The sequence below is a fragment of the Ips typographus genome, linkage group LG16 (assembly GCF_016097725.1).
Source record: "Ips typographus isolate SLU linkage group LG16, UJ_Ityp_2.0, whole genome shotgun sequence".
NCBI lineage: Eukaryota > Metazoa > Arthropoda > Insecta > Coleoptera > Curculionidae > Ips > Ips typographus.
This window is the reverse complement of record NC_138437.1, coordinates 4,451,822-4,478,042: the sequence shown is the minus strand read 5'-3', so window position 1 is coordinate 4,478,042 and position 26,221 is coordinate 4,451,822. Positions and strand designations below refer to the sequence as shown.

The 26,221-nt window shown below is 31.8% G+C and overlaps 3 protein-coding genes across 3 annotated transcripts in view; 1 reads left to right on the top strand and 2 right to left on the bottom strand.

Annotated features, from left to right (window-relative positions):
• Positions 1-307: 307 nt before the first annotated feature.
• Positions 308-26,221, top strand: part of LOC145738957 (GTP-binding protein 2) — a 64,640-nt gene continuing 38,726 nt past the window's right edge. The window contains exon 1 of the mRNA XM_081994170.1: positions 308-415. The gene's annotated coding sequence lies outside the window, so the exon portion shown is untranslated. The remainder of the gene's footprint in view (positions 416-26,221) is intronic.
• On the bottom strand, positions 4,911-14,686 carry LOC145738958 (uncharacterized). Its single transcript, XM_081994171.1, has 2 exons — positions 14,525-14,686; positions 4,911-6,904 (listed from the first exon to the last, which is right to left on the bottom strand). The coding sequence occupies exon 2, from the start codon at positions 6,894-6,896 to the stop codon at positions 5,274-5,276; it is 1,623 nt and encodes a 540-aa protein (XP_081850297.1). The 5' UTR covers positions 6,897-6,904; positions 14,525-14,686; the 3' UTR covers positions 4,911-5,273.
• On the bottom strand, positions 14,525-23,726 carry Nhe3 (Na[+]/H[+] hydrogen exchanger 3). The gene is made up of 13 exons (XM_081994176.1): positions 23,317-23,726; positions 22,966-23,258; positions 22,462-22,751; positions 22,230-22,374; positions 19,632-19,737; positions 19,374-19,576; positions 19,187-19,298; positions 18,980-19,133; positions 18,876-18,927; positions 18,791-18,817; positions 18,347-18,565; positions 18,157-18,222; positions 14,525-15,556 (listed from the first exon to the last, which is right to left on the bottom strand). Exons 1-13 carry the CDS (start codon positions 23,552-23,554, stop codon positions 15,482-15,484), a joined length of 1,980 nt encoding a protein of 659 aa, XP_081850302.1. The 5' UTR covers positions 23,555-23,726; the 3' UTR covers positions 14,525-15,481.

The following is a 26,221-nucleotide window of genomic DNA, read 5'->3' as shown; positions in this document are numbered from 1 at the left end:
TTATTTTAGGGGAGCATTTTATAATATATTTTCAACGACTTGAGAAACTATATTATATTCTCATTGACCATTTTTATTCTGAAGAATTAATAATCCGGATGCAGGCACCTAAGCAAAAATTACAATATTTAAATGTACTGTGTTTTCTAGAAAAAATAATTCATTCGCTAATTTCTTACTCTACTTCATTGGTAATTCAATATAGTGCATATATAATCAGTTTTTACACAAGATCGGTAACGTCAAATTTAGCACTGATATTGATGCCACTTGGATGTTTAGTCTACTTAACATATTTCAAAGATTATCTTGCTGATAATATGGTATTATTGAATAAATCTGATGCTGCCAATCTAGTCTGTGTTTTGTACAATGTAGTAAAACAGATTATTTAGTACCAATACTATCAATGTAGGTAAGTTGTACTTTCATTGTCTTAATTTTTTCATAAAAAATAGACCATAGGTGATAATAAAGTGTATAGAAGAAGCAATACTAGAACCATACAGTAATCTATTATATTTTCAATTTGTATGCTTATAAAGCTATGTGTACAGACAAACTGTTTAGGGATTTAATACCGCATAATCCACAGCATGTAAAATTGATATAAATATAATATTTGCATCAAACACTGACTTGCAGGCAATTAACATAATCAAATGTGAAAGTGTTGGATCTGCAATCTGGGATAATAAAGTTTGGCAAGCTGCAGGTAATCGGAACCCAGCATTTGCAAGGAATAATGAGGTGGTGAGGACAATCTAAAAATTGTGTAAAGCAAGAACGAAAGCCAAAGCAGTTTGGAATGATACGTGTTCACTGCAGTAGCTTTTGTTGTTTAAGATTTACCTCTTAAATAAAAACATCACTATTATGAATTACCACAGAGATAACGTGTTGGGTACATGGGAACATTTCAACTTGTTTGTGGGTTTAATGGCCTTTAGCTGTTTAGCCTAGTCGGCCAATTTGATAGCTGGTGCATTAAAGATGAAGTAGTTTGGATTTTCCTCTTTTGGGGAGTTTCTATATAACATGTTACATTGACTCTTTTTTTTAATTTTTCACCTTTTATATTACTCTAAGGATGTGGTTTCTGAGTTTTAGAAATATGATTAAAGTTTTTTACTTATTATAATAGATCATCTAAGGTAGTGTTAGGGCTCCTTCACCACCATGAAACGATAATTTCAATGACTTCAGTACTTCACACTGATTCCTATGTAGTCGTGCTGTTAAATGAGCTTGTAATTGTGAGTCAAATTAAATATACATTTAAAAAAATATATTTTAACAGACACTACTAAGAAATTGTGTGTATCTATCTACAGAGAGCAGAAAAACAAATAATTAATTATCTGAAACATAATATGATTAGATTAAAAGTTTGGAGAAACTTCTTTGTGTTAAACCTTTCTATGTGGGTTATCACAAGGGTTAAAACATGTATCAGAAAACGGTCAAGGATGGATAATTTGTCATGCTGGAAGTGAAGTAAGGGTTTCTTCCAGAGTGCCTTACTTATTGTAAAAGTACTGGGGATTACATGTGGTTTTTCTGAGGACTGAGCCTCAAAGGGATGAAGGATTTGTCACTGTTTTACAAAGAAATCAAAATCTTAGGTTGTATCAAGGTGTTCAAGCCAAAATGTTGATACTCTTTATACTCAACTCGGTTATGTATAGTTTCTAATGCCAAAAACAGTAATTTTGATTTTTATGATACACCTGACTTAGAAACCAAAAAGTGTATTTGTTCGTAATTTCCTACGCATTACTTCCAGGCAAAAATTTAAAGTTAAAGTCACACGAGTTTGATAGGCCACCGTGTAATACAGGTGCAATATGAAAGAGTAGGACATATCAGTTAAATTTCTACTTGTCGTATACCCACTAAGGAACTAGGAATTTAGAGTGAAAATACTCGAGTACCTTTTACATCAAAATTAACGCTCAGTAAGGATAAACGGTTCATTTTCTACAAAAAAACGAATAAAAACCAAGTTAAGAGATTCCAACCGCTTTTTGCTGAATAAAACTTAACTTCCTCTTTCTCTTGTCCAGTCATTTCATTGCATTACTCACGGTTTATAACAATAATGAATAAAACATCGTCTTAACACCGGGTAAATGACGTTATTAGACCTAATCGCATTTAAAAATCAGGTTTCAAATCAACCCGATCATCAATTTGAAGTAAACTTTCCTTAAGCTTCTTTTGGAATTCTTTGAATTCGACTAATTTACTCAAAGGCGTGAAAATTGCTATAAAAATGAAGCATAATAATAGGAGTTGGAAGTAATAAATAATGCTAACATAGAAATAAATATTCAAATGAAAACTCAAGGGTTATCTGTTCAAAACATAAATTACTACTATCTGAAGAGATAAGTTGAAATCTTTACAGACAATACCTTCGCATTAGCAGTAGTATTACATATGTGAGTGCACAAAATGTTTTTTAGGGTAAAAAAAGTATGTCAATAAATTAATAAGTTACATAAAAAATATACACTTACGTAATTAGAATTGAAATCTGGTTTAATGACCTTTCAGTGGTTCCACATTACTGAATTTCTATGTGTCATCACAATGGTTCGTACATAATGCCTATGCAGTTGCAATCATTGCATGCTATGTAATGAATTAAATATGTTTAAACATAATAAAAGTGGTTTTAATCATTAATATTACAAGTTAGACAAGTATTCCATATATATCGTCCTGACTATAGAATGACTTTATCACATGTCGGATCGTATATAATGAAATCGAAAAGGAAATAGTCGTCACTCCTGTTTAACAATAGGTACCTTATTGGTACCTACCTATATGTATTAACGTTTCGGTGCTTCCGGCGAATTGAACAATATTCACCGGTACTTTGCTTAAGAATTTCATATTTAAATGCACCTGGATGCGTATAATTTACATATAAAAAAACTTATATGCATATAGACTACCTGCGTAATCAAATTACGTCGGTATTCGAAGAATTAAAAAGTTTTAGTATGTCCAACCACGTAACTTTTGCACTGTTTACCTCATCATTACCAACAACGATGTTTTGTTATTACCGGCAATTAGTTTTATGCAAATTAATTTTTTGAAGCTAATTCTACAGTGTAGAAGTATCTGGACTTTGGTGATAATGTACATTTTGATGGACCCTAAAACTATTAATTAAAAGAGTTAATTTACTATGTAATTAGCTGTTACCTACAGCACTGTTTTTAATCAAGTCAAAATTAACTGGCAAACCTTGAAAATTTAAATTTATTTGTTATATACTTCAACATTTGCGGGAGGTCAAAGGTCAAAGGTGACAGGTCCTCCATATATGCATGTAAAGCTTTACCTTGACTAAATGTAACGTATGTACATTACATAAATTTAACAAAATCTGGTTTGCAAAATAGGTTAATAAAATGGCTTTCAAACGTTGGGTAAATTTACTATCTTAAACGCCAAGATAATTTAAAATAAAATGTGATGATTGCATAACCAATATTTGTTTAGTTTCAATTAATCAAATAGAATATAAAACTATAATAAAAAAACATCAATCAACTCAGGTAATTAATAAAATTAAATATATCACAACAGAAATGTATCATAATTTCAATTAATTGAAACGTACTTTAAGTATGCAAAAAAATACAGTGGTGTCACAAACAATTTTTGTACACGTCTTGTTTAAAAATGTATACATTCAAATTAGAGTTTCTCTGAAAAATGTGTTTAAAACCCTCTGCGATAATTGCTGATTTTAAACAGTTACTGACCTGAAACTTGCAGTGTGAACAGGAAATTGAACTCCAGGGCCGCATTGCACATTTTCAAGAATCAATTCTTGTTTCAGTTGCATTGTAATGAAGAACCAGCTTGGAGAATGGGCACTTGATTGGCAAAAAGCACGGTTGCAGGTACTACATTCTGATTTTGGTCAGTTCTAACACCTGCAGTCAGTTAAGCGTACATTCTTGGACCGTATTGTATATTTTTTAGTTGTTGGAAAACATAATCTAATAAATTGTCTTATTGCACAAATGACAAAGTTTGTTCATATTACATATTTTTTTAAAGGTTCTTTAAAATATAGAGTGTCCAATAAATAGAAAACCAAATTTTGTATCTTCCTTTTATAAAACTTTTTTACTTTTAAGGGATTTGTGTATAAAAGTAAAAAATATAAACGCTGTACACACTATATATTTGTAAAACATACAAACATATGGATGTACTTACCTGATGATTATGAAACCAAACTGCGGCACGTGTGTGGTTATCATTTTTTTTTCCTCATTGCGCGAAAGTAAATACTTACTTAATTAAAAGTAATATTTGCTTTACTTTCCTTAGAAAGTCTGTTAACTATCCAAGTTGAGTAAGTTAAACATTTTAATATACAGCGTGCTCAAGATAACAATACATGGGATCTCCAAAACCGCAAAAGATGCAAAGTGGAGTAAATTAGGGTACTTGCTCTAATTATCGTGTTTATTGGTCTAAAATCGTTAATTTAATCTGAAAATGCCATGCTTGAACATTCCAAAACTTTTTCGAATTCTGAGATGATCACTTTGAGCAAACAGTTTAACCTATTTCAGCTTTAAAAAATTACACTTGATTAGGTGAATAATTGAAATTTAAACCGTTAAAAAATACAACCAAATTATGGTGTCTAATGTTAGTAGAAATTTAAATTAAAAACGAAAATGCTCACAGTAACAAGTTTAATTACCTAATCTAACTGAGGTAAACATATGATATTTATTTTTTGCCGAATATTATCTAGACTTATAAATTACATGAGTTATTTAGACTTGTTTGCAGTTTTTTTGACAACTGTACCATCCTGGATGATTGATTGTTTAAAACCACAGGAAAAATTGCAACTACAAAAATAGCGGTAATCTCGTTTATTGCGTTGACACATCGTTAAGATTAAGATAACACCAGCTATTCCGAAACTTTGGTATTTAATTTGGGTTATCTGTCCTGCTGGCTTGTTCGTTTATAAAGAACATATAAATAGACACTTTTGATGGATATACACAACTTACAGTAAGTATAAATTATGATTACAGCACTGTTAAATTTCATTTTATAAGTAACTACGAGCCTCAATTATTTGTGATCAATTCCAAGCTCAGCAATCATATATAGGAACAACAATATACATAACATAATAAGTTAACCGTAACTTTATCACACTTAAATTTCGAAAGTCAATACTGCAGGAACAAACCTTCTACGTAAATTGATTTTCACGGTGGCACCATAGTGGTAATTATTTCACCTTGGCTGTTTCTGAGACGATGAACTAGAACTGGAGTTTTGAGTACCGATTCTGGAATTTCAGATGCCCTTATGGTCACCCTTTCTGTTGGAGGGGTTAACAACTCTGGTTGGGGTTTATTTCGAATCACTGGTTCTTCCACTCCATTTGGAATTTCGGGATGTTCTAATGGTACGTAAGACATCAAAATTGGCTCATCTTTAGGAGTTTTATTAAGCAAAGGCACATGTTCAGGGAGGTTATTTTTAGTTTTTCCATTTTGCTCTTGTGGTGGTTGAACTTTAGGTTTATCTAAAGGTTTCATTTCTTCTTCAATGCCGGGATGTTCCTTTTCATTCAATCTGTTGTTTTTCCGTTTCTTTAAAAAGCATACTAAAAATAGCACTGCTATGATCAGTCCTGATCCTACCACTAGATAAACTGCGTAGTTGTTTTGGTTCAGTGCGGTAGCTTTTTCCAATTGCCCAGTATGAGTTTCTTTAGAGAATACTTCAGCTTCGTTGACAGATGGTTGGTCAAACACTGTTCTTTGGGAATCCTTGCGAACGGGTTCTTCGCTAACTTCAGTGGGACTGGATATTGTTGTTGTTGTGGTTGGTGATGGTTCTGATGTTGTCGTAGTGGTTGACGTTGTTGGTTCATCAAAAATGGGGTTGAAAACGTCTTGGGCTATAATTTTTAACTGATCTGTAGGACCAGGTGCTTCGTTTGCGTCATTTTTCTCATCTTGGCTTCCAACTGGTTCTGGTGCAGAACAATTAAACAAACAGGCAGATACATGATCAAATTCGACAGCAACAAATCCACTGCCTTCATCACCGCTTCCTTCTTCTGGAGTTATTGCATCATCTCCTACAGGTAAATCATTGTGGTCATCTATTAGTTCATTTTCTTCTATAGCGTTGTATTCATTTAAATATGGTACTACAGGGTTAAAAATGTCTTCTCCATCTCCTGAACTTTCAATAGCAGCATCATTGATCATTTCATCCTCTGAAGTACAATTAATTGAATTTATGTCTTTACCAGCAACATGTTTAGGCAAATAGCAAGTTACAGTTTGAGGAAATTTCACACCCTGTTTAACCATACTTCTGTACCTCAGTACATTGTTGTTGTAACAATCGCAGTCAATGGGATTTTTCTGCAAATGTAACGTTTTCAAATGCTGCAATGCAGCCCAGTCTTTTGGTATGTCAGTAATAAAATTACCAGCCAAATCAAGCTCTTTCAAATATTTTGGCAGCAAGCTAAACCTGACGTGCTTAATGCTATTCTTACTCAATTTTAATGTCTTTAAAGGTGACAGAGATGGTATCAGATCAATTTGGATTTCATTATTAGATAAATCTAGGTACTGAAGTTCCTTCATGTATTTCAGTTCTGCGGGCAGTTTCGTTAGGGACGCATTCACCACTTCGAGTTTCATAATTGTCAGATATTGTTTAGGTTTTAGTTTTTCCAAAAACTGAAAAGAGTTTGCTTTCACTGAACCGGATTCCACACATATAGTTTCTTCAGGACACTGGAACACTGCTGCTCCCAAACTGCATCCAGATATGGATAGAAATGTGATGATTATAGTCCACATTTTGTTTTCTGGAAAAAAAAACAAAACTTTAGTCATGTGTATCTAGAAAATTAGTTTTTATTTTATTAATTAGTAATCATTAATTACAATTTCAACGTTACAATATATCTAAATGATATATTAAATACGTAGGTAAAAACTTTCAATTTTGCTTTATAGCATAAAATAGTAATATAAACAACCGTCACGTGGTGATTTCTGCTAATACCAAGTGATGACATATATAGAATTACAGCGTACTCATTAATCTTAGTGGCGTAATTTGCTGAATGCTTCAATTTAATAAAATTCGCAATTTGAATGTAAAAAAGCCTCACAAATTCAAAGTTATATTGAAAGGGAATTAAAATTATTTTATTTAGAGGAGTTATTATATAATTAAGAGAAGTAAATGATAACAAAGATGTGATTGTTTTGATTAGCAAATTCAATAAAACGCGATTTATGTATTATTTGTGATTAATTACTGGCAATAAAGCAGCAAAAAATTTTTCGTGTAATTTTTCGGGGAGAAATATGTTTTAACTTTTATTAGAGGTTATACACTCATAATGAATGTTTGATCTATTTATGGTGTCATGCTACAAATAGGTATTTACTATACAGGGATGCACCCTAATGAGTACACTCGATATTTCTATAGATTAAGTACCAAACCAAAGTTTTTTTGAAGGTTTTTAGAAGTATTGAAGACCTCCAGACTAGGGTAAAAACATTTCCAGAAGGTCTAATTAATTCATTTTTCACAGGTTCCAGAAAACAACAACATAATTTTCAACTTACAAATCAATAAGGAATTGCATCATTCACTCTGTATCACTATCTCCAGTTCCTAATTTCTGACTTATTTGTGTGAATGTGCAAAATTCTTGAAAGTCTATAAATTATCATTTGTTAGCATGATACACGTAAGAGATGTCAAAAAATCTATTGATACAAGGAATTAGAAGCTAATGGAACATATTTCAATGTCCTCGTTTTATTTATTACATTAAATGTGGTTGGTTGGAGAAGGTACTTCAGATTTTATGGTTTATAATAAAAAGCTGGTGGAAAGAACAACAAATTATAGTAAATAATTTACACCGACATTTACTGTAATTCAATCGTTAGAAATAAAGTACATAATATGCATAAGAGAACGATCTTTTCTATTAGTAAAAATTGTCGTTGTTAATGGCAATATTTTCGTAATTGTTATGACCTAATGCCCAACATCCGCCAAGTATGAGATGATTTTGCATATAAGTGGGTGGGTACTACCTAAACAGCCGAAATACGTAGGTTCTCACGAACGTTTCTGAGAGAGTCAGAGTCATTGTAGTTTTTCTAATATGAGTAAACAGTTTGTTTAACTTAAACTTTCCTATTCAGTCATTACTTCTACTTAAAAATGCATTAATTTACAATCTCTAGGGGACTAGGTAATTAGTGAATTTGTTGCGGTAATGTGTGCCAATTGTCAGAATACTTTAAGCAGAAAATTAAAATGTTATATCGAAGATAATAGTAATGGTTAAGAAGATAAGCCACGGTCGTCTATAGGTCAAAATGACAAATATATACAATCGTCTATTCTTTTCATGGCTAGCATTTTCTATAATTTGTTTACTAATATCCTTAACAGTTTAAATACCCACTTATCTGCCAAGAGAACAGGCATTCGCGATTCGCAATCCAGCCTCTAAAATAGATATCTCTTCGTTAAAGTCCAAACTAAAAATAGTAAGACTACTTCTAGGTACTAACTGTATTGTATTAAATCGCGGTAGAGGAGAAGAGATGCTTATTGTTGCTAATAATAGGTAGACCGAGGCTTGAGGCAAGGCCATTGAAAATAGAATATTATGCAAAATTACTAAGGTCGTCAGTGAATAAGATTTGTAAGTAGTGAAAGTTGCTACCTACGTCGTCAGGTAGCTGCAGATCATAATGATGATCCACACAAGACCTCAATACGATCCTGCACTCGGAATTGGCAATGTCCGTCCGAATAAGGATATAGAAAAAAACAACAATGGACGTTGGTATCTTAAGGTAACGGTATACGGCGAACCGAAATAAAACGAGAGTAAACTTTATACCAAAGACCGTAAAAACCAACAGAACGAGAAATTGACAAATAACTTTACATTTATAGCAAGTGGATATGAGTTTCTGCATAGATTCTCTATAGCATTCTGCCACTTACTAAGGTCAACGGTACTTTTGCTTGTTCATTCATTTGTCTAGTGGTACACCAAAATTCCCTGCTTATTTGGGAATTTTATGGTTTCGGTTTTTATAACCATCGAAAAAAGTATTTGAAGTAATTGAAGATCCGCTTTTTTTACTCAGAACTGATTTTTGATGAGTGTTTGTAAACTGTACATTAATGATGTAACTAGAGAGAACATAAAACAAGAAATAAATGGCGCACTATTGACAATAATTTACTACTAAATATACGTCACATAGCGAAAACAAGGAAACGTTAATAATTATTTATCACGATGGTCTTTGAACTGATTAAGTATACATACTATATTATTTCCATTCTATAGTCCAATGTACTGAATCACGATGAGTAGGTACCTAAAATCATCTTAAATACTTATGAATATGATGACAAAAGTAATTATAATAATTTTGTACCCTCCAAATAATATGCGAACTTAATATTTACATATGCAGCAGATAAGATTAAATAACTATGATAATAATAATTTTAATTACGGTGACTCACACAGAGCAGAATAATAGATGAGGTACAGCTGTATCGAAAGCAGCTATATAATTTCTTCTGAAACAAATCCACTTAATTGATTAGCCTTAACATTCTTTCATGCCATTTCCACTAACTTAAAAAGACAATCTGAGGATAAAAACAGCAAGGAAACAAGACACTCACTTTCATTCTCTAGCGTCGGAGGTATGTTAGCAATCAAGTTTATGGCATTGTTCTACTTTCTACAATTCAAGAGAGTTGGGCTATATTCGTACTTGTCTGCCTCATAATACCTTAATTGCTGTAATAGATCCTTGACGGTTTTTTATAAGAAATGTTATGCTAGGTCAAACCAAAGCCATTGCCAATCATTTAATACCAGCGCAAAAGGCCATTAAGCCTTGATGATATAGGTATCTCCCGCTTTCTTGAACAAATTTGCTAATTAACTTCTATGCCACACGCAAAATTAATGAATCTCAGATGTTTTAACGGGCCTTTTTTTGTTATATTAGGAAAGTTAGAATGGATCACATTATACATGGTAGTAAATAACTTGCTTTTCTTGTAGGCAAACCACAACGCAACGTGAGAGTATACTTTTTCAGTGGAAATTGAAAAATTATTCATTATATTGTTATTGTTGCTTAAAAAATCAAAATAGGTCTACAGAGAGTTCAATTTGGATAATAAAGGAAAAGTTCTCAAATAAAGTTTTGAACTTGATATGGTTCCTTTACCAGGATTTTTTTTGTAAAAAACTTGAAAACAAAACAACGTTTGAAAAAAGCTATATCAGGGACTTTTAAATGTCAATTTTTTTAGGAACAGTATATCCTTTGACCATTTAAAATGTATATTTCCTGAAAAACGCACCTTCTTCTGTGATCACCTAAAATGACTTATATAACATTTGAATCATGTAAACATAATGCATAAACATGTGCAGTATTTGCGTACCTGGTTGTAGTTTGTGATTGGTCAAGAAAAGCAGCAAGCTGCAAGCTGCTTTTTTGACCAATCACAAAGACTTTCCTCACAGAAAAATGTTGTGAGTGTGGGGTATAGGGACTTAACAAAGTACAAAATCTATAGTTTTTTTAAAATTTGTATGTATTTTATGTAGGGAATCGAAACTGCAGATTCTTGTTCTTCAGATTCCTGATATACTAATTTGAAATTACGAAACCTAAACATATTTTAGTCATATTCGGAAATGTATCAATGAAAGATAAAAAGTCCGGTCTACGTAAAACCTGGATTTGAGGCCGAAAAAATCATTGACTCAATTTGTCAAATGATATTTTTGGTGAAATGGAAAGAAACAGATGAGACACAGAAACAGATTATCCAGTTTTAGTAAAGAGTGGTTTGCTTGGCTTCATAAAATGGATAATATACAGTATAACTTAACTCTTAGTTGTTTAGAGTTAAGTTATACTCTATAAATTTATATGTTTAATCATGTTGATAAAAAGAAAACAGATTGTTTTGCCTTGGTCTCTTTAAAGACTATTCTAATTCTTTACAATAAAATCAGAATGAATGAAAAAAGAAAAAGTCTGAATAAAACATTGAAGTAATAAAACGCAATTTTGCTGATATTTGTGTATAGTGCGCCACTGATCTTTCCTAAAATTGTAAATTCCGGTTTTAACTTAGAAATACCTGGATGCTATTTTATCTTCTAAAATTTTGAATGGAAGTTAATAACTAATTATGTTATCTTATCAGCTGATAAGACAATGATGACCTTCACCAGTTCTGTAGTCATTAACATCGGCTTAACAATTCTGAAAATGATATATCTTTGCAAAAGATAAAATCAACCTTTTTTTATCAGTTCGAAAAAATTTTGGCAATCGCAAAATGTGTGGTTAACCATACTTTTAAATTGATTTTTAGTTACCCAGTTTCTTGAGTCGACTACCAGGAAATTAACGAATGCTGATGATGGTCTTTTAAACCGAAATCGGTCAATCAAGAAGTCCTCTATGGAAATTTTACCTTTGGTGCTTTTTATATTTTTGTTTTGTGATATTCTGATGTACTACTATTCTCATTTGGTTTTCAATTATAAATTCTCCAAATCCAATTGATTTTGCTCTGTTTTAAAATCAGTTAGATTCAGCTGCCTATTTGGGTCAACCACTTTGGCTAATAAAAACATTTTGTTTAGCAAACAAGGTAATAATCAAGACTACTAACGCATGTTACTAAACAACAATTTCGTCGTAAAGCATTAAAATTCTTCTATCTTCGTTTATCATTTAAAGTTCTTATAATGCAGAATTTTGCAATAAAATAAAGTCACACTGGAAGAGCGTGTGTCATCATGTAATTGATAATTTTCGAACAAAAAAGAGTATGCCACTGATTATTCAAACAATGAACATTTTAACTCTTTTGTTTATAGTTTAATGTATCAAAGAATGACACATGCATTTGATTAGGCTCAGTTCATACTAGTCAATTATTCCAGCAATGAAGAAACTTGTTCTCTGTGAATGGAATTATCTAGCTATACTTTGCCTGACATGTAAAAGAAGTCACGAAATATCTAAATCTATAATTTTGTTAATTGCTTGTTAATGTTAGTAATTTAGGCTCCAGGAACAGTCGTGATTAGTATATAGTAAAATTAAAATTATTATTATTTAATTCTAGGAAAGTTTTTGCAGAATACTCTGGTACTTTTAAGAAGGTTCTCTGTAGCATTTAGAAGTCACTGGCACTTTCAAAATGGTCCTAAAGGCCTCTGGCAATTTAAAACAGGCACTCGTAGAGGATTTTGGCAATTTTTTAAAGGTTCTCAGTAGCATTTAGAAGTCTCTGACATTTTCAAAATGGTCTTATAGAGGTTTCTGACAATTTAAAACAATTCTAGGAAGGTTTAAAACACTTGCAGTGAACTCTGGCACTTTTTAAATGGTTTTCAATAGCATTTAGAGGTTTATGGAACTTTCAAAATGGTACTAGAGGTCTCTAGAAATTTAAACTAGTTCTGGAAAGGTTCAAGACACTTGTAGAGAATTTTGGCACTTTTTAGAAGGTTCTCTGTAGCATTTAGAAGTCTCTGACACTTTCAAAATGGTCTTATAGAGATCTCTGACAATTTAAAACCATTCTAGGAAGGTTTAAATCACTTTTAGTGGTCTCTGGCACTTTTTAAATGGTTTAATAGCATTTAGAGGTTTCTGGAACTTTCAAAATGGTACTAGATGTCTCTAGAAATTTAAACCAGTTCTGGGAAACTTCAAGACACTTGTAGAGGATTTTGGCACTTTTTGGAACATTAACTGGCACTTTGAAAACATTGTTTTTGTTCTAAATCATAAATAGAGGTTTAGCAATCCTGTATGTTGTTTGAAGAAATCCAATTTGAATATACTTAGTTTTAAGCATGAGAAACAATTTAATTTTTCAATTATTCAGTATATGAAATGTGTAGATAAAAAAATTAAAATCTCGTTAAATTCATCTCTCCCAAAAAGACCGAAACTGATAACAACAAAAATTCAAATTACCAGCTAGACTACATAAATTTTTGACAAAACTCGTTTGGTTTTTCTTGTAATCCTCAGGTACTAGAAACCTTGGTAATTACTTTATTGACATTACTGACGATTTCATTTTTCTTGGTATTTTTCAAGGACATTTCTTACGTACAATTTTGTTATTTTTCACAGAACAGTTGCAAAGTCGTTAAAAGAGAACGGAACATTTTCTGATATTAAAAAACCGTTTTATTAAAGGAAATGTTGAAATTAGAGCAGGTGTAATTAACAGATATATAACGAAACACCGGTTAAAGTTTGAGCAGTTAAGACGTAAATATAAAGTTGTTTATTAATAATGACAAGAGACTTCTAGACTGCCTAAACTAAATAAACACATCCAATTTATTAACTAACTTCTCACTGAACAGTTAGACGATCATTTCAATAATAATTGAATAATGATTATTATTTCGGATGACGGCCTTGATACTTTAAGACCTTTGATCGTTGATCTTGTCGCAAATATAAGACAGTTAAATTTCAAAACCGTTCACTTTTAATTGCTCTGGGAATTTTTATGTATTTATTGGGTGCAGCGAAATAGCATTAGACGATTTAAACAAAAACAGCAAAATGCAGTTTTAGGAAGCCAAAATTCGACTGAAGCAAAATCATTAATAAATTAATAGTTTTTTTAAACAATAAAACGCACCTCGAAGGCCGATCAAAAAACTGCAATAAGGAAGTTCACTTTAATAATTTATCTGGTTCTAATCAATAGGTGTCTACATTGAACTTACCACCCAGTGTTTCTTAGAATGCATTTAGCAATTTGGGTCAGGCCATATAATTCAGATTTCAGAGACATGTAAAAACCGGACAATAATGTCGATTTACGTCAATGTATTATAATTAAAAGTGAGTTTTAAGGAGAAATAATTACATTTTTTTAATTGACAAAATGTTTGCGTGTGTGTATCATTAAACCACGAGTCTTAGATATACTGGATTAATAGATTTACGGTAGGTATGTTACTTACAAACCTATTGTAGAAGAAGTCAATTAGTTAAATAGAACCAAATACAAAAACACTAACTCTCAAAAAACTCGGGTATGGAAAAGGAGAGAATGAATCAAATTTTATAACAAAATTTTAAGATGCAACAAGAGAGAATTGATAAAGTTATGAGATACTTTAAATTTTTGCTGAAATTCCAAAAAAAAATAATTTTTAATTCTTAATAAAAAAATCTTTATTCCGAAATTGTTACCTCTAGTAACAAGTATTTTTTTATTTTGACAAGTTTTAATAATAACAACCCTGTAGGACGTTTTGATAATCAATAATGGCAAAAACGAGCGTGTTATTAATCAAAACTTGACATTGTCAGTATAACACAAGTTCACCAAAACAACTTACCTTAAAACTATTTTAATTTTTAACTGGAAAACCAAGATCACACAGTCACAGCTTGACAACTAAAGTCTTCTATAAAAATCATCAAAATGGTTTTGCCGCCGATGGAAATCGGCAAGTCACACGGAGAACGGTCTGGCTGAACCGTCGGCCCGCGTATCACTCTACGGTGTCGTATCGAATGGTAATGATGATAAGCTGACCAAAATGAAAGTAGCATAAACTTGATTACGTAATCGTTTCGTATCAGTTAAAAGGGAGGGGGTACATTCAGTGCCGTTCAACTGTATCAAAAATGCTTCACTGATGGGCCAGAAAAACTACGACATTTATATGAGCTTTTATTAAATTTACCAACAAAAATAACATAAAACTCAAGAACAATCCAACACTAAAGTAATACTTTTAATGAACAAAGTTGCTTACACTGTGTTATCACAGAATGAAGGTTTATATGCTTATGACAATACTATTCTTTTCCTGCAAGTGAAGTTATTATGAAATACAAAACAATGATATGTTATTACTGCAAATGGTTACAGGTGAATCAAAAGTGGTTTAGATTATATAATTTCAACGGTACTTAAAATTAGTTAACCAACACCACTTGCATCACAAAACAAGATAGTGATTGTATCTCAAACAAACCCTACCTTAGAACAAAACAAACAATTCAATAAACTAAAATAAATAACTAATACTGGAGCGTCGGTGACAATATTTCGAGATCCTTACTTAACGTCACCTCGCGTTTAATTCTACATAGTCAAATAAACAAAATTTTGGGACACTTTTTCATTGCCTGACCAAACCTACCTAACGACTAGAGCAATATTATATAGTAGTACCTACATGTAGTATAAGTACTCGAGTAAGTGGGGAGATACACCACCCTCTTACACTTGATGCCCACTGATAGAGTTGATTGGCTGTAAACAAAACCTGACATTAATGCCCTTTTTATAAGTTTGTAAGGTCTTCTAGCCTGTATCCCATATTTATATCTCCGTTCGCATCGTAGCTAACCACTCTGTACTATAAAAGAGAAGAGATAAATATCAGAAAAGGCTCTGAACAAGCAAGCAAAAAACATTTAGCCTTCATTATTATGAACAAACAAGATCCAGTAAACCTGCAAAGCATGCGTTAAATACGTCAAAATTCAGACAGATACTATAGCAAATGTCAAATGCTACACACTACAAGCCATTATAGAGATTGTTTCATTTTCAGTCTGTCTTTTTAAAAAATAAAAAAGTGTTCAACAGCAAAAATAACTTTTGACAGATATGGAATTAGAGGAAAGCCTCTAAAACTAATTAGATTTAGATGAGAGAGAAATATGATTATGTTTGAGAAGGTTGAGTTAACTAAGGGAGTGCCCCAGTGATTCAATATTGTACATGGTTACTGGAGAGAGAACGTTTTTGTATGCGGATGACCCAACGTTGGTTGGATGACTCTTTAGACTCAATGGGGATCACCCTGGAAAACTATTTTACTTCAAATGATCTAATCCTAAATTTTTCAAAGACTCAACGCTATTTGCTAATAGCCCAAAAAATGTATAACCACTGTTGAAACAGTTCTGTTTTTGGGACTAATAGATAGCTAAATTGGGTGGCTGTGGGCGTTGCATGATATTGTTCTCTGAAGGAAAAAGAATACTGATTCTACTGAAGAAGTGTTTACGTATTGTTTTCAATATGGGATTTAATGAGAGCTGCAGAAACGCATTTAAGGAAAAAAAGATTTCATAAGTATGTATATATTAGACTGTGTAATGTTTGTAGTTATGCCACCACATGTCAAACATGATTATGCAATTAGGTGTAAGAGAAGTCTAGAAAAGAAAAGATACAATTTTAATTATTTGCAAAGAAATGTGTAGAGAGTACTCAATAACTAAAATATACAGTTATATTCCTGAAAAAGAAAAAAGAAATTCAAATTGCACTAAAGACATTTTTACTTGACAAAGCTTTTTACACCTTGCAGCATTAGAAAATCTAATCTACAAATCCCAGCCATTTTCTGTTCTTTCTCAAAAAAGTGCCAGCAGATGAAAAACGACAGCCTAAAGTTCCCAGTTGTGATGAATGAAAGACCCAGTTCTACTAAACCAGACTCAATTATCAAACCTCACGTTCTTCCAAGAATTTGTATTAACTCTCTTGGCACCCTTGTTATAATTAGTAACAGCGGAGCAATAAGTGACCCATTTAGTTGTTTCAGCCGCACTATTGAAGAAGAAATGTTTGATTGTTCTTCAGAAAGCAGCACTAGTGAAAGTAAATTTCGCACAGAGTACTCGGCTTATTTCATTTTCTTTGACACCTACTCTCTTGATAACTGTTTAACCCAAATTCCAACTGCTTGAATGAGTAACTACTGTTACTTAAATTTTCCGCATCTTTATTTCATAAAATAGACATAAAAAACAGAACTAGAACTATTGAGAAGAATCAAACTAGATGCAGGGTAGATCGAAATTACACTGTCACAGTTAAATTGCTGTCAAACTACTGTTGTGTCATATAAAACCTTATATTAACAGTGTCTCTACTGCCTTATGATTATATCCTGAATACCATTAAAAACATTCTAAAGATTGCTTTAAAAAATATCACATAACAAACTTTTTAATCTGTTTTTATCACTGGTAAAAAATGAAACATTCTCTATATCGACATTCCTGTAATAAAATAATATAAGTTGGCTAACGACATAAATAAATCACCAATATGTCCCAGAAGCTGTCTAAATTGGAGAAAACATATTTCACTTGTATTGGTAATTGTCTTATTATTTCCTTTTAAGATTTTGAGGAATTTTTGTGTTTAAACTGCTTAGCAGAAATGATCTGAAATACATATGTACTTAGATGAAAGTAAACTTGCCAACGTAATCATGTGCCATCAAATTTATGACATTGCTTGTTGTATAAAATACAATTTGGATCAACTTGCTTCAACGTAATCTTATTAGTCAGTAATGTAATGTAAGTCCTTTATTAACGATTTTTTAAATATATTTCGTGTTAGAGAAGAGTATACAGTTTTCACACCACGATAATCCGATTCTTTATAAATTAGGTATTAAAAAGCAATACCACTGATTTTGATTTTTTTTCGAGATATCTAAGAGAACAGCGTAATTTTTATGAATCTACCGGAAAACGAAGTCTCTACGATCAGCCCTTTTCGAGATATTTCATTTCTTCAAAAGCAAACTTTGAACCATCCCCAAAGATTAAGTTTATGATAATTCCAGTGTTAATAGTAATGTTTTATTTTAGTGGTGGGGCAAGTGAATTTAGAAAGTTGAAAATAATTTCTAGCACTTTTTCGCAGCCACATTTACCAAGGAATTGTTTTCCCCGAGGTTCTACTATGTAGACTCTGCTTGCACCGCTTACCAGCCCACCCTGTACAACACATTGAATCTGAAATACAACTACTTTACGACTTTAGCCGGTACGAAATAAATACACAACTGAAAGCCCAATATGAAACTCATAATAACATGTATACAAATGCATAAATACGGTGAAGAAAAAGCATGCGTCTTAAAATGCTGCTTCTTTGAAAATACTGAGCATATTAGACATTCCTAGCAAAGTGGGACAAACTTACTCGGCTGTCACCCTCCTCAATACAAAGATCAGAATCAGAGTCCCTATTTCTTAAATTAGCAGCATCCTAAAATAACACACCTATTCAGCTATTCCCACATTTGTAGAAAATCTTATTAATATATCACAAAAGCGTTTATAAAAAAGAAAATCAAAGATTAGATAAACTCTAGAATTAATAACCAGATTACCTGAGTCATTTGTTCAGTAGTGGTCAGCCAACGTGCTAAGGGAGAGCAACAAGCTGGCAAAGTGTCTAGCAAAGTGGGTCTTGAATGAGTTAGTAAAGGTTTCATGTATTTGGAATCAAAAGATCCCCATACGCGAGCTAATAAGGCCTTTTCGTGCACTTTGGGAGGTTGTGAGTGAGTGAAAGACTCCACATTATCGTTTCCTGGACTTGAGTTACCCTGAAAAAATATTCCAAGTGATAAATTTTTACAAAAAGTCATAAATGCTACATGCTTTCTTTTAAATGTTCCATCAAAATGTTGTAATCGTACAATAACAAATAATATAAAAAGTCAAATATCCTGGCAAACTAGCCAACTTTACTTATTTCATACCAGAGGGATACATATCAAGCTAAAAACGTTTATGAAACAAACATGCAGAGGTGGAGATAGAATACCTACCCCTGAACCTCCCATTGAATTATATACCTGTTAATTGATCATGAATATACTAAAAACTGTGATATATTCTAAGAATATAACTTACACTATGGTTACCATTCTGAGATAAAGCTTCAGTTTCTTCATCAGTGCCAAAACTAAAGAAAAAATTATAGTAGAAAGAATTTTAATTAAAGCTTTACAGCTTACGGAATATTAAGCCACTTTAGCAAGTTCATGGAGGCTCCACCTTGAATAATTACTGTTACGATTACTATTAAGGAAGTGGTGGTCAACATGGCTTGTCGTGCTTCAGATCGAGTATTTCTTATTGCCAAGGCAAACGACATTGCCCCTCGTAACCCTAAAATCACATTTTTTAAAGGAAGTTGCAGACTGGTATCCCAAAACACTCACCAGCAAAAAACAGCATGTGCTGGAAATTCATTGGAATTTTAGGGTGTCGTCCTAAATTTAGCAAAAATGACAAAGGGTAGACGTTGGCAGCTCTCCCGATTGCAGCACAAATCTATTAAATAAGTTAAGAGAAAAACAAAAACAGTAATGTAGTTTAGTTTTGTTGTAAATGTCTTGAAAAGGATACGAATCCAGCTAAAATAAACCAAGGTGCAAAGTGATGTTTAGGGAAAGTAAACATGGAAACTCCAATATAAGAAAAAATGAAATTTTCCGCCAAAAAGTTAAGTAGTTCAAACATCTGTTTCGTTCGCATTCTCGAGTCTTCAGACAGGTTGTTGTATGTGTAGTGCGCTTGGCAGATGCCACAAAACAAAACGGACACCACTCCTACAAATTAATAAATTTGTATTTTTGAATACAAAAAAAAATTCAGTTAAAGTACCTGTAAGGTCTGATGCTTCAGCAATTAAAAATGTACTGTAAGACATAAGAACAAACAGCGCAGATTCCAGTAGGGGAAAGTCGCGTACTCTAGTATACTTGGTCATGTATGTATTATTAAGGAAAATTATTTGTTGAGTTGTTTCAGTTTTCAGGAGTGTTTTCTAAATATCCAGTTCAAAGTTGTTATGGTATTCAAACCAAAGTGATTAGATTAAAGGTTGCCGTTATAACCTTTATCCAACCTCTGCAAACTTTATTTAAAATATCTCAAACCGTTTTGATACAATGTTTTACATTCAATTTTACATCCTGTAGCCTTAATAGAATAGTGTTTGTCTAATATAGTATAGAACACACAAGCCTTATTTTGTTAATGTAAAATACCATCCTAAAATGGTGCAATGCATTTCAGGTCATCCTGTATACTAATTAATTCCATGTATGAAAAAGCACCTTATGTAGAAAGAAAACCTTTAAAAAGTTCAAAATATAATTATGTACAGAATTTTAAATTTGGGTATTCAGGTTTGATTAAAAATGGTCCATTATGGTCAGAGATGTGATTTACAACAGGTTAGAGGCTAATATCTCTTTCACAATGGACGCTAACATAAGGAACTCATAAACATTTACCCCTGAAATCTTCTGGAAACTTTTTAGTAGTAATTACAGACCTCCAGCAGTTATAAAATAATTCTAGAAGCTTCTGAACATTTAAAAATATTCTCGGAATGTTTAAGAGACTTGTAAAGACCCTGACAACTTTTGGAAACCTTTATATATTATTTAGGGGTCTCTGGAATTAACATTTTTTGGAAATGTTTTGCAGTATTCAGATGCTTTGTTTAAAAATACTTAGGAGACTTGAAGAAGCCCCTGATTTTATTTTGGGAGCGTTTTAGTAGTATTTAGAACCTTCTGACATTTCAAAAATAAATCTATAAGCTTTTGGTAATTTAAAAAAAACATTTAAAAAGTTTAGAAAATGTTGCCTGTCGAACAGAAGATAATGTATAATGTTTTTGTTTAAAGTGAAAAATGGCCTGATGCCGCCTTACATATGTGATAGAGTAAAGTTTTTTAGTAGTGTACATAGTCATCAGACTAGACAGTCGGGTGATTTTATCTTGTCACAAAGGTAACAGTAGTCAGATGTTTAATACTGTATTGTAGGGGGGCTTGAGCGAATTTAACCAATTACCAAAACATATTAAAGAGGGGCAAAACGTAGATACTTTTAAGCGTTCAATAAGCCAGTTTTTAAAAAACAGTATAGTGTGTTGAATTAACTTTGGTGGTTTTAAATTGTAAAGTTTTGGCTTGGGACTATATTATGATGAGTATATAGTATATGTGTTGTATTTTATTGTACTATGTATGTATGTACCTATTTTATTTCATGTTCTTTGTTCAGAGAACTTGTTAACCAATACTTGTATTTTTCACTTTTTTAACTTTATTTTTTTTTGTGTGAATCTTATAGCAATTTTCTAAATAAATACATTATATTATAAAACTTATAGAAGCCCTAACATTAAATTCTAGAAGATTTAGAAAACTGGTAGAGACCCCATAAATTTTTTGTAGTATTTGCAAGTTTCTGACATTTCCAAAATATTCTAGAAATTTCTGACAATTTAAAAAAATTGTTAGACACTTGTAGAGGGGTCTGACACTTTCTAAAAACGATTTTTTTACCACACTATATAATTTTTTAAGGAAGTTGAGTTACCAAAAGAAATTACGTGATAAGAGTGGATTTAAGCGACAATTTTTGAGACATACGAGATTTAAGTTCAGAACATCAGATTTTGTTTTTCCTGTAAATTTTGTCTGGTGTTTTTCTGGTATTAAAAATTAGCAACCTTACCATATCATTTTTCAAACACTCAGCTCAACACTACTTCTTGCTAATTCAGCATAAACGACCGCTGTCAAGTTTCCAAATTTAGTAGATATAACATTAAATGTCATTATTATTATTTTTATTTTACTAACGAGGAATGAGTTCCTATTCTGATCGAGTATGTTAGGAAAATGGCAGAATCTGGCAACATGGGACCAATGTAACAAAACATGTGGGAGTAACAGATGAAACATTAAGAAAAGTCCATGTTGCCGGGTTTCTTCTACTTCAACGTAATTTCCTGAGGCTTTTACATAAAAATCACTGCATGGATAAGCAGTTAGCAGGAGGAAAAAGCACAAGTTGGCAACGTTGCTATAGTACCTGACCTAACCTTAAAAAAAGTCTAATAGGAATTACTGAATTTGTATGGGGGTAAAATTTTCGTAACTTTAACCCTTTCCAATAAATTAGACTATTTTACTTTTTTTTTAATTGCATCAAAATTTTGGAAAATTCGTATTTCGACCATTTTTGGGGTTTAAGTAAAAAGATCAAAATGTTCATCTTAAACTGCTTTTTTACTTCATGCTAACCCTAAGATGATTGAACATATACAGGGTATCATATTCACCCTTACCTATCAAACAAAAACAATGTATTCAAAAAAAAAACTTAAAATTGAGCTGTATGTTTAGAAAACACCCCATAACTTTGTATAAGTTTAAAATAACATTTTGTAAAGGATATCAATGCTGTTATACATCCCATTAGAGTGCCAATCAGTAAAGACAGTATAAAAATTCCAAAAAAGTCACCAACAGCTTGAAAGAAGGCTTTTATTTCAAAACCTCCTGTTCCTAATTGGTACTTTTTACCATAATGCTGTATTGATCTGAAATACACTTTAAATGTAACAGTATTCCTTGACCAGAAAAATATAGTATAAATACTAATCAACCAAAGAAAAACACCAACTTACCCACTAAGAACAATTGCAACAGCATCATTAAGAACGCTTTCACCAAATACTAAGGCATACAAGTTAACATCTACATTTAGATCATTAAAAATAGCTAAGATTGTCAAAGGGTCAGTAGAAGAGATTAGTGCTCCAAAATAAAGGGTGTCCAGAAATGTGAAGCTATTGGCTAGCCTTGTAGGCATAAGCTGGACGCACCCATACATCAGTGCTCCCACAATAAATGATGAAACAGTTGTACCAATTATTGCAAAAGTTAGTATTGCACCCAGGTTACGAAAGAAATATTTCTGAAATAGCATAACATTAGGGTAGTAAATTGGTTCCAGTTGTTGGACCTGATCAATAAAGCCAATTAAACAAGAATTTTAAATCAATCATTTTTGTTATTCCATGCCCAAACTGTTAGTTCTTCATTTAGGTACCTGAACTCAATAATCATCATGCATAGACCAGGTTGTAATTTTGTTGAATTTTTTACTAATCAATTAAGGTTGTACTTACCCTCTTCAAGGAATAACCAGCATGAAATATGATAGGGGGTAGTATGATATTAAAAAATATTTCAGGGTCAAAAGTGGCTTTTAAATCAATTTCATTTTCCTTCTCATCATCAATTTCATTGCGAAATATGTATTGAAATGTCAGATTTCTATTACCACCTTGTTTAGGCATGTAAAGTGATAAAGTGTCTGGTGGCAGACTTGAATTATACTTGGATTGATCTACGAATACTTGCATGTTTACCACTTGGGAAGTAACACCTGAGTATCGAATTATGGCTCCTACTATAAGCCCTGTAAAATGCATCAAAGATTGTTTATAACTACATGTTTAAACCTTGTAGAAACTTACCATATATAACAGCCAATCCAGTTTCATGGACAAAACTGAGTCTATGATGCTTAAACAGCCATATGGTCAGAACAGTTAATATCAGCAAAAGAGTATAAGAGAGGAAATTCAAACTATCTATTCTATGGGCAGATTGGGCTTTGGCATCCAATTGAATATCAGATTCAGCCCCATAAGCATAACTTATCACAACTTGTAATATCATTATTTCAACTATCCAGGATAGATTTCTAGCCATAGTGGAAACCCGTGATCAACCTCTATTTGGCCTTTACAAGACTAATAAAACACTAAAGGAATTTAAAGCAATTTAACACTTAACTTAAGATATATCTAGTGTAACTACTATCAAAGTACCTATTTTTATTTTTGTTTTGATTTCAAGCAGAAACCCCCTAAATTCATCTATCATCTGTGTGTCAAGTCAAATATGACAGAAAAATCCCGAATGACAGATGTCGAAGGCGTAGGCGTTTTCGAAAACCACTATCCACCAACAGTTTTGGGGTTTGGGAACGGGTAATAATATCAGATAATATAATAAGAATATATTAAAATTCGACCTAAAACTACTTGTATGAACTGAGAAAACAAACTGTTATTATAGAAATATTGATCAAACTATCAAGACTATTACATTGACACACATTAAGCAAAAAAAATGTATAATATTAAACCGCAACATTAGCAGGTCTCTTCGAAGAGGCATTTTCAAACTGGTTACCAACTAAAAATCGGAAAATGTTGGCTTTTGTTAGTTGAATGCTCACATGACATTGGTATTTTCTGGCTAATGGCCAATATCTGGACATATTCCTCTGATTATTAGTTGAAAATTCTTTCTCGGAACAGACCTAATATTGTATTTCTATGTATTATGGGGATAATCGTTACATTATCGATTCAATCGAAATAATCGCTTTGAATAATCAATGATAAAACAAATAATTGTTTTAATCTTTGGTTCACAAACAACCTAAAATTGAAATATAGAAAAGGCAATAGAAACATGAAACTAAAAGAGAGTTAAATAAATTAAAATTATTGCAGGGCAACATAATATAGACGATCTTAATTGAAAAAAACTGTTGAATATTTTATTTAAATTAGGAACTTATTCAAAAAGACCATTCCAAATTTTTGACTGAAATTTGAATAACATAATATAAACGTCAAATGAATTTCTTTGAACCTTTACTGAATGAATAAAACTTCTCAACAATTCCCTAATAGAATTGTTTCGATTATTTGATAGTTTGGTTATAATAATCGATCATTCTGCCATAATCGAAATATTTCGATTCTTTTATCGCCCATTATTAGGAAGTATAATACCACTTGCTGTGATAATACGCTCATGTATTATACATAATTTTATAGTTACAAGCAGAATATGGAAACTATAGAATGTTTTATACATGAATATTATACATTTTAGAGTTGCTTCGTTATTTGAGGAGCTACAAAATGTATATAAGGAAAGTTGAAGAAAATTTCATTTTCTATAAGTTTGTATTAAGGTGTATTTGCCCTTTAGGACCTTCTTAAGGAGTTACTTTTAAGGCACAAAGTGACAGGGTGCACCAAACTGCTTTTTTGACTGAGCGCAGCTCCGTTATTTGAGGAGCCACGCTACAAAAAAATTTAAATAAGGAGAATTGTAGAAAATTGAATCCTTTACAAGATTGTATTATTGTAATTTTGCTTTAAAAGGTACCAATTAAGAACAGAAAATTTTGAAATAAAAGCCTTCTTTCAAGCTGTTGGTGACTTTTTTGAAATTTGTATACTGTGTTTACTGCCTAACTCTATTTCGATTAAGCGTAGCTCCGTTATTTGAAAAATTAAAAAAAAATGTAGATAAGGAAAGTTGTAGGAAATTTCATCCTTTACAAGATTTAGGAAATATTTTTTCATGTATAATACACGATTTTATTCATACAACGTATTACATTATTTAATACATATATTTATTTACCCATCCCTGATTTCTGGATAAGTAACATATTGGGGACTGAATGTTAAATCAAACACAGTATAAGATATTTGAAAAATGCAATCAAAACTAAGAAAATGTATATAATTTTAAAGGAAAATTAACAGAACAAAAATTAAAACCTCAGTTTCTCTAATTATTCAAATGTATGTAAGGGTTCCAATAAACATAATCATGTTAAGCTAAAGAACTCTTTCAATTTTAAAGAATTTCTTCGAATCAAATCTATACTAAACGTGAATTAGTGTGACGTTTTTTTCTGATCAGCACATTATTATATAGATGAACAAAGGTTGCATGAGTTGATTAATTCGTATATTTTGGATAAATTCATTAGAAGCAGTGAATTAGATGAATGGCCAGGGCAGACTAGACAATAAGCACATCTGTTGATCGGATAATCGTAAATCTGGAAAGTATGGCGACAGTATTACATTAAAAAATATTAGCAATAACTGCCTGAGCTTAAGAAACAGTTATAGAAAGTCTTAATATATCAAAACTAAAATATCGCAGAATAGTCAAGCTGCATTGAGTGACCTGAAAGCTGCAGACATCCATTCAAAGTACTTCTAAAAGAATGTGAAACACAAAAATTTTTGATGGGCAAAATGTCAGCAAAACCAGGAAGAAAATGAAAAACCTGGACTTCTGGCCAGGAAATAAGACAAACTAATATATTTATAGGGTAAAATTCTGAATTGAGCCAGACAATTACTTGGAGATACTTGACAAGGGCAGAATTCAGGACAATAAGCTAAAGTTTCAGTTTTGGCAGCATAAGATAAAATGTTGGTAAAGAAAACTTTGAAGGAAGTCGTTTATGGGAAATTTAGTTACTAGACGTTGTGATGAAAGCTATAGTGATTACAGAAAGAAAACTGTATGGGTTTTCCGTAAGAACTGTTG

Coding starts and splice junctions, on each gene's coding strand:
- LOC145738958 (XM_081994171.1), bottom strand. CDS start 6,896: ATGTGGACTATAATCATCACATTTCTATCCATATCTGGATGCAGTTTG.
- Nhe3 (XM_081994176.1), bottom strand. CDS start 23,554: ATGGCTAGAAATCTATCCTGGATAGTTGAAATAATGATATTACAAGTT. Junction 19,577..19,631: donor TGAAGCATCAGACCTTACAG/GTACTTTAACTG, acceptor ATTAATTTGTAG/GAGTGGTGTCCGTTTTGTTT. Junction 18,928..18,979: donor CTAAAGTGGCTTAATATTCC/GTAAGCTGTAAA, acceptor TTTTTTCTTTAG/TTTTGGCACTGATGAAGAAA.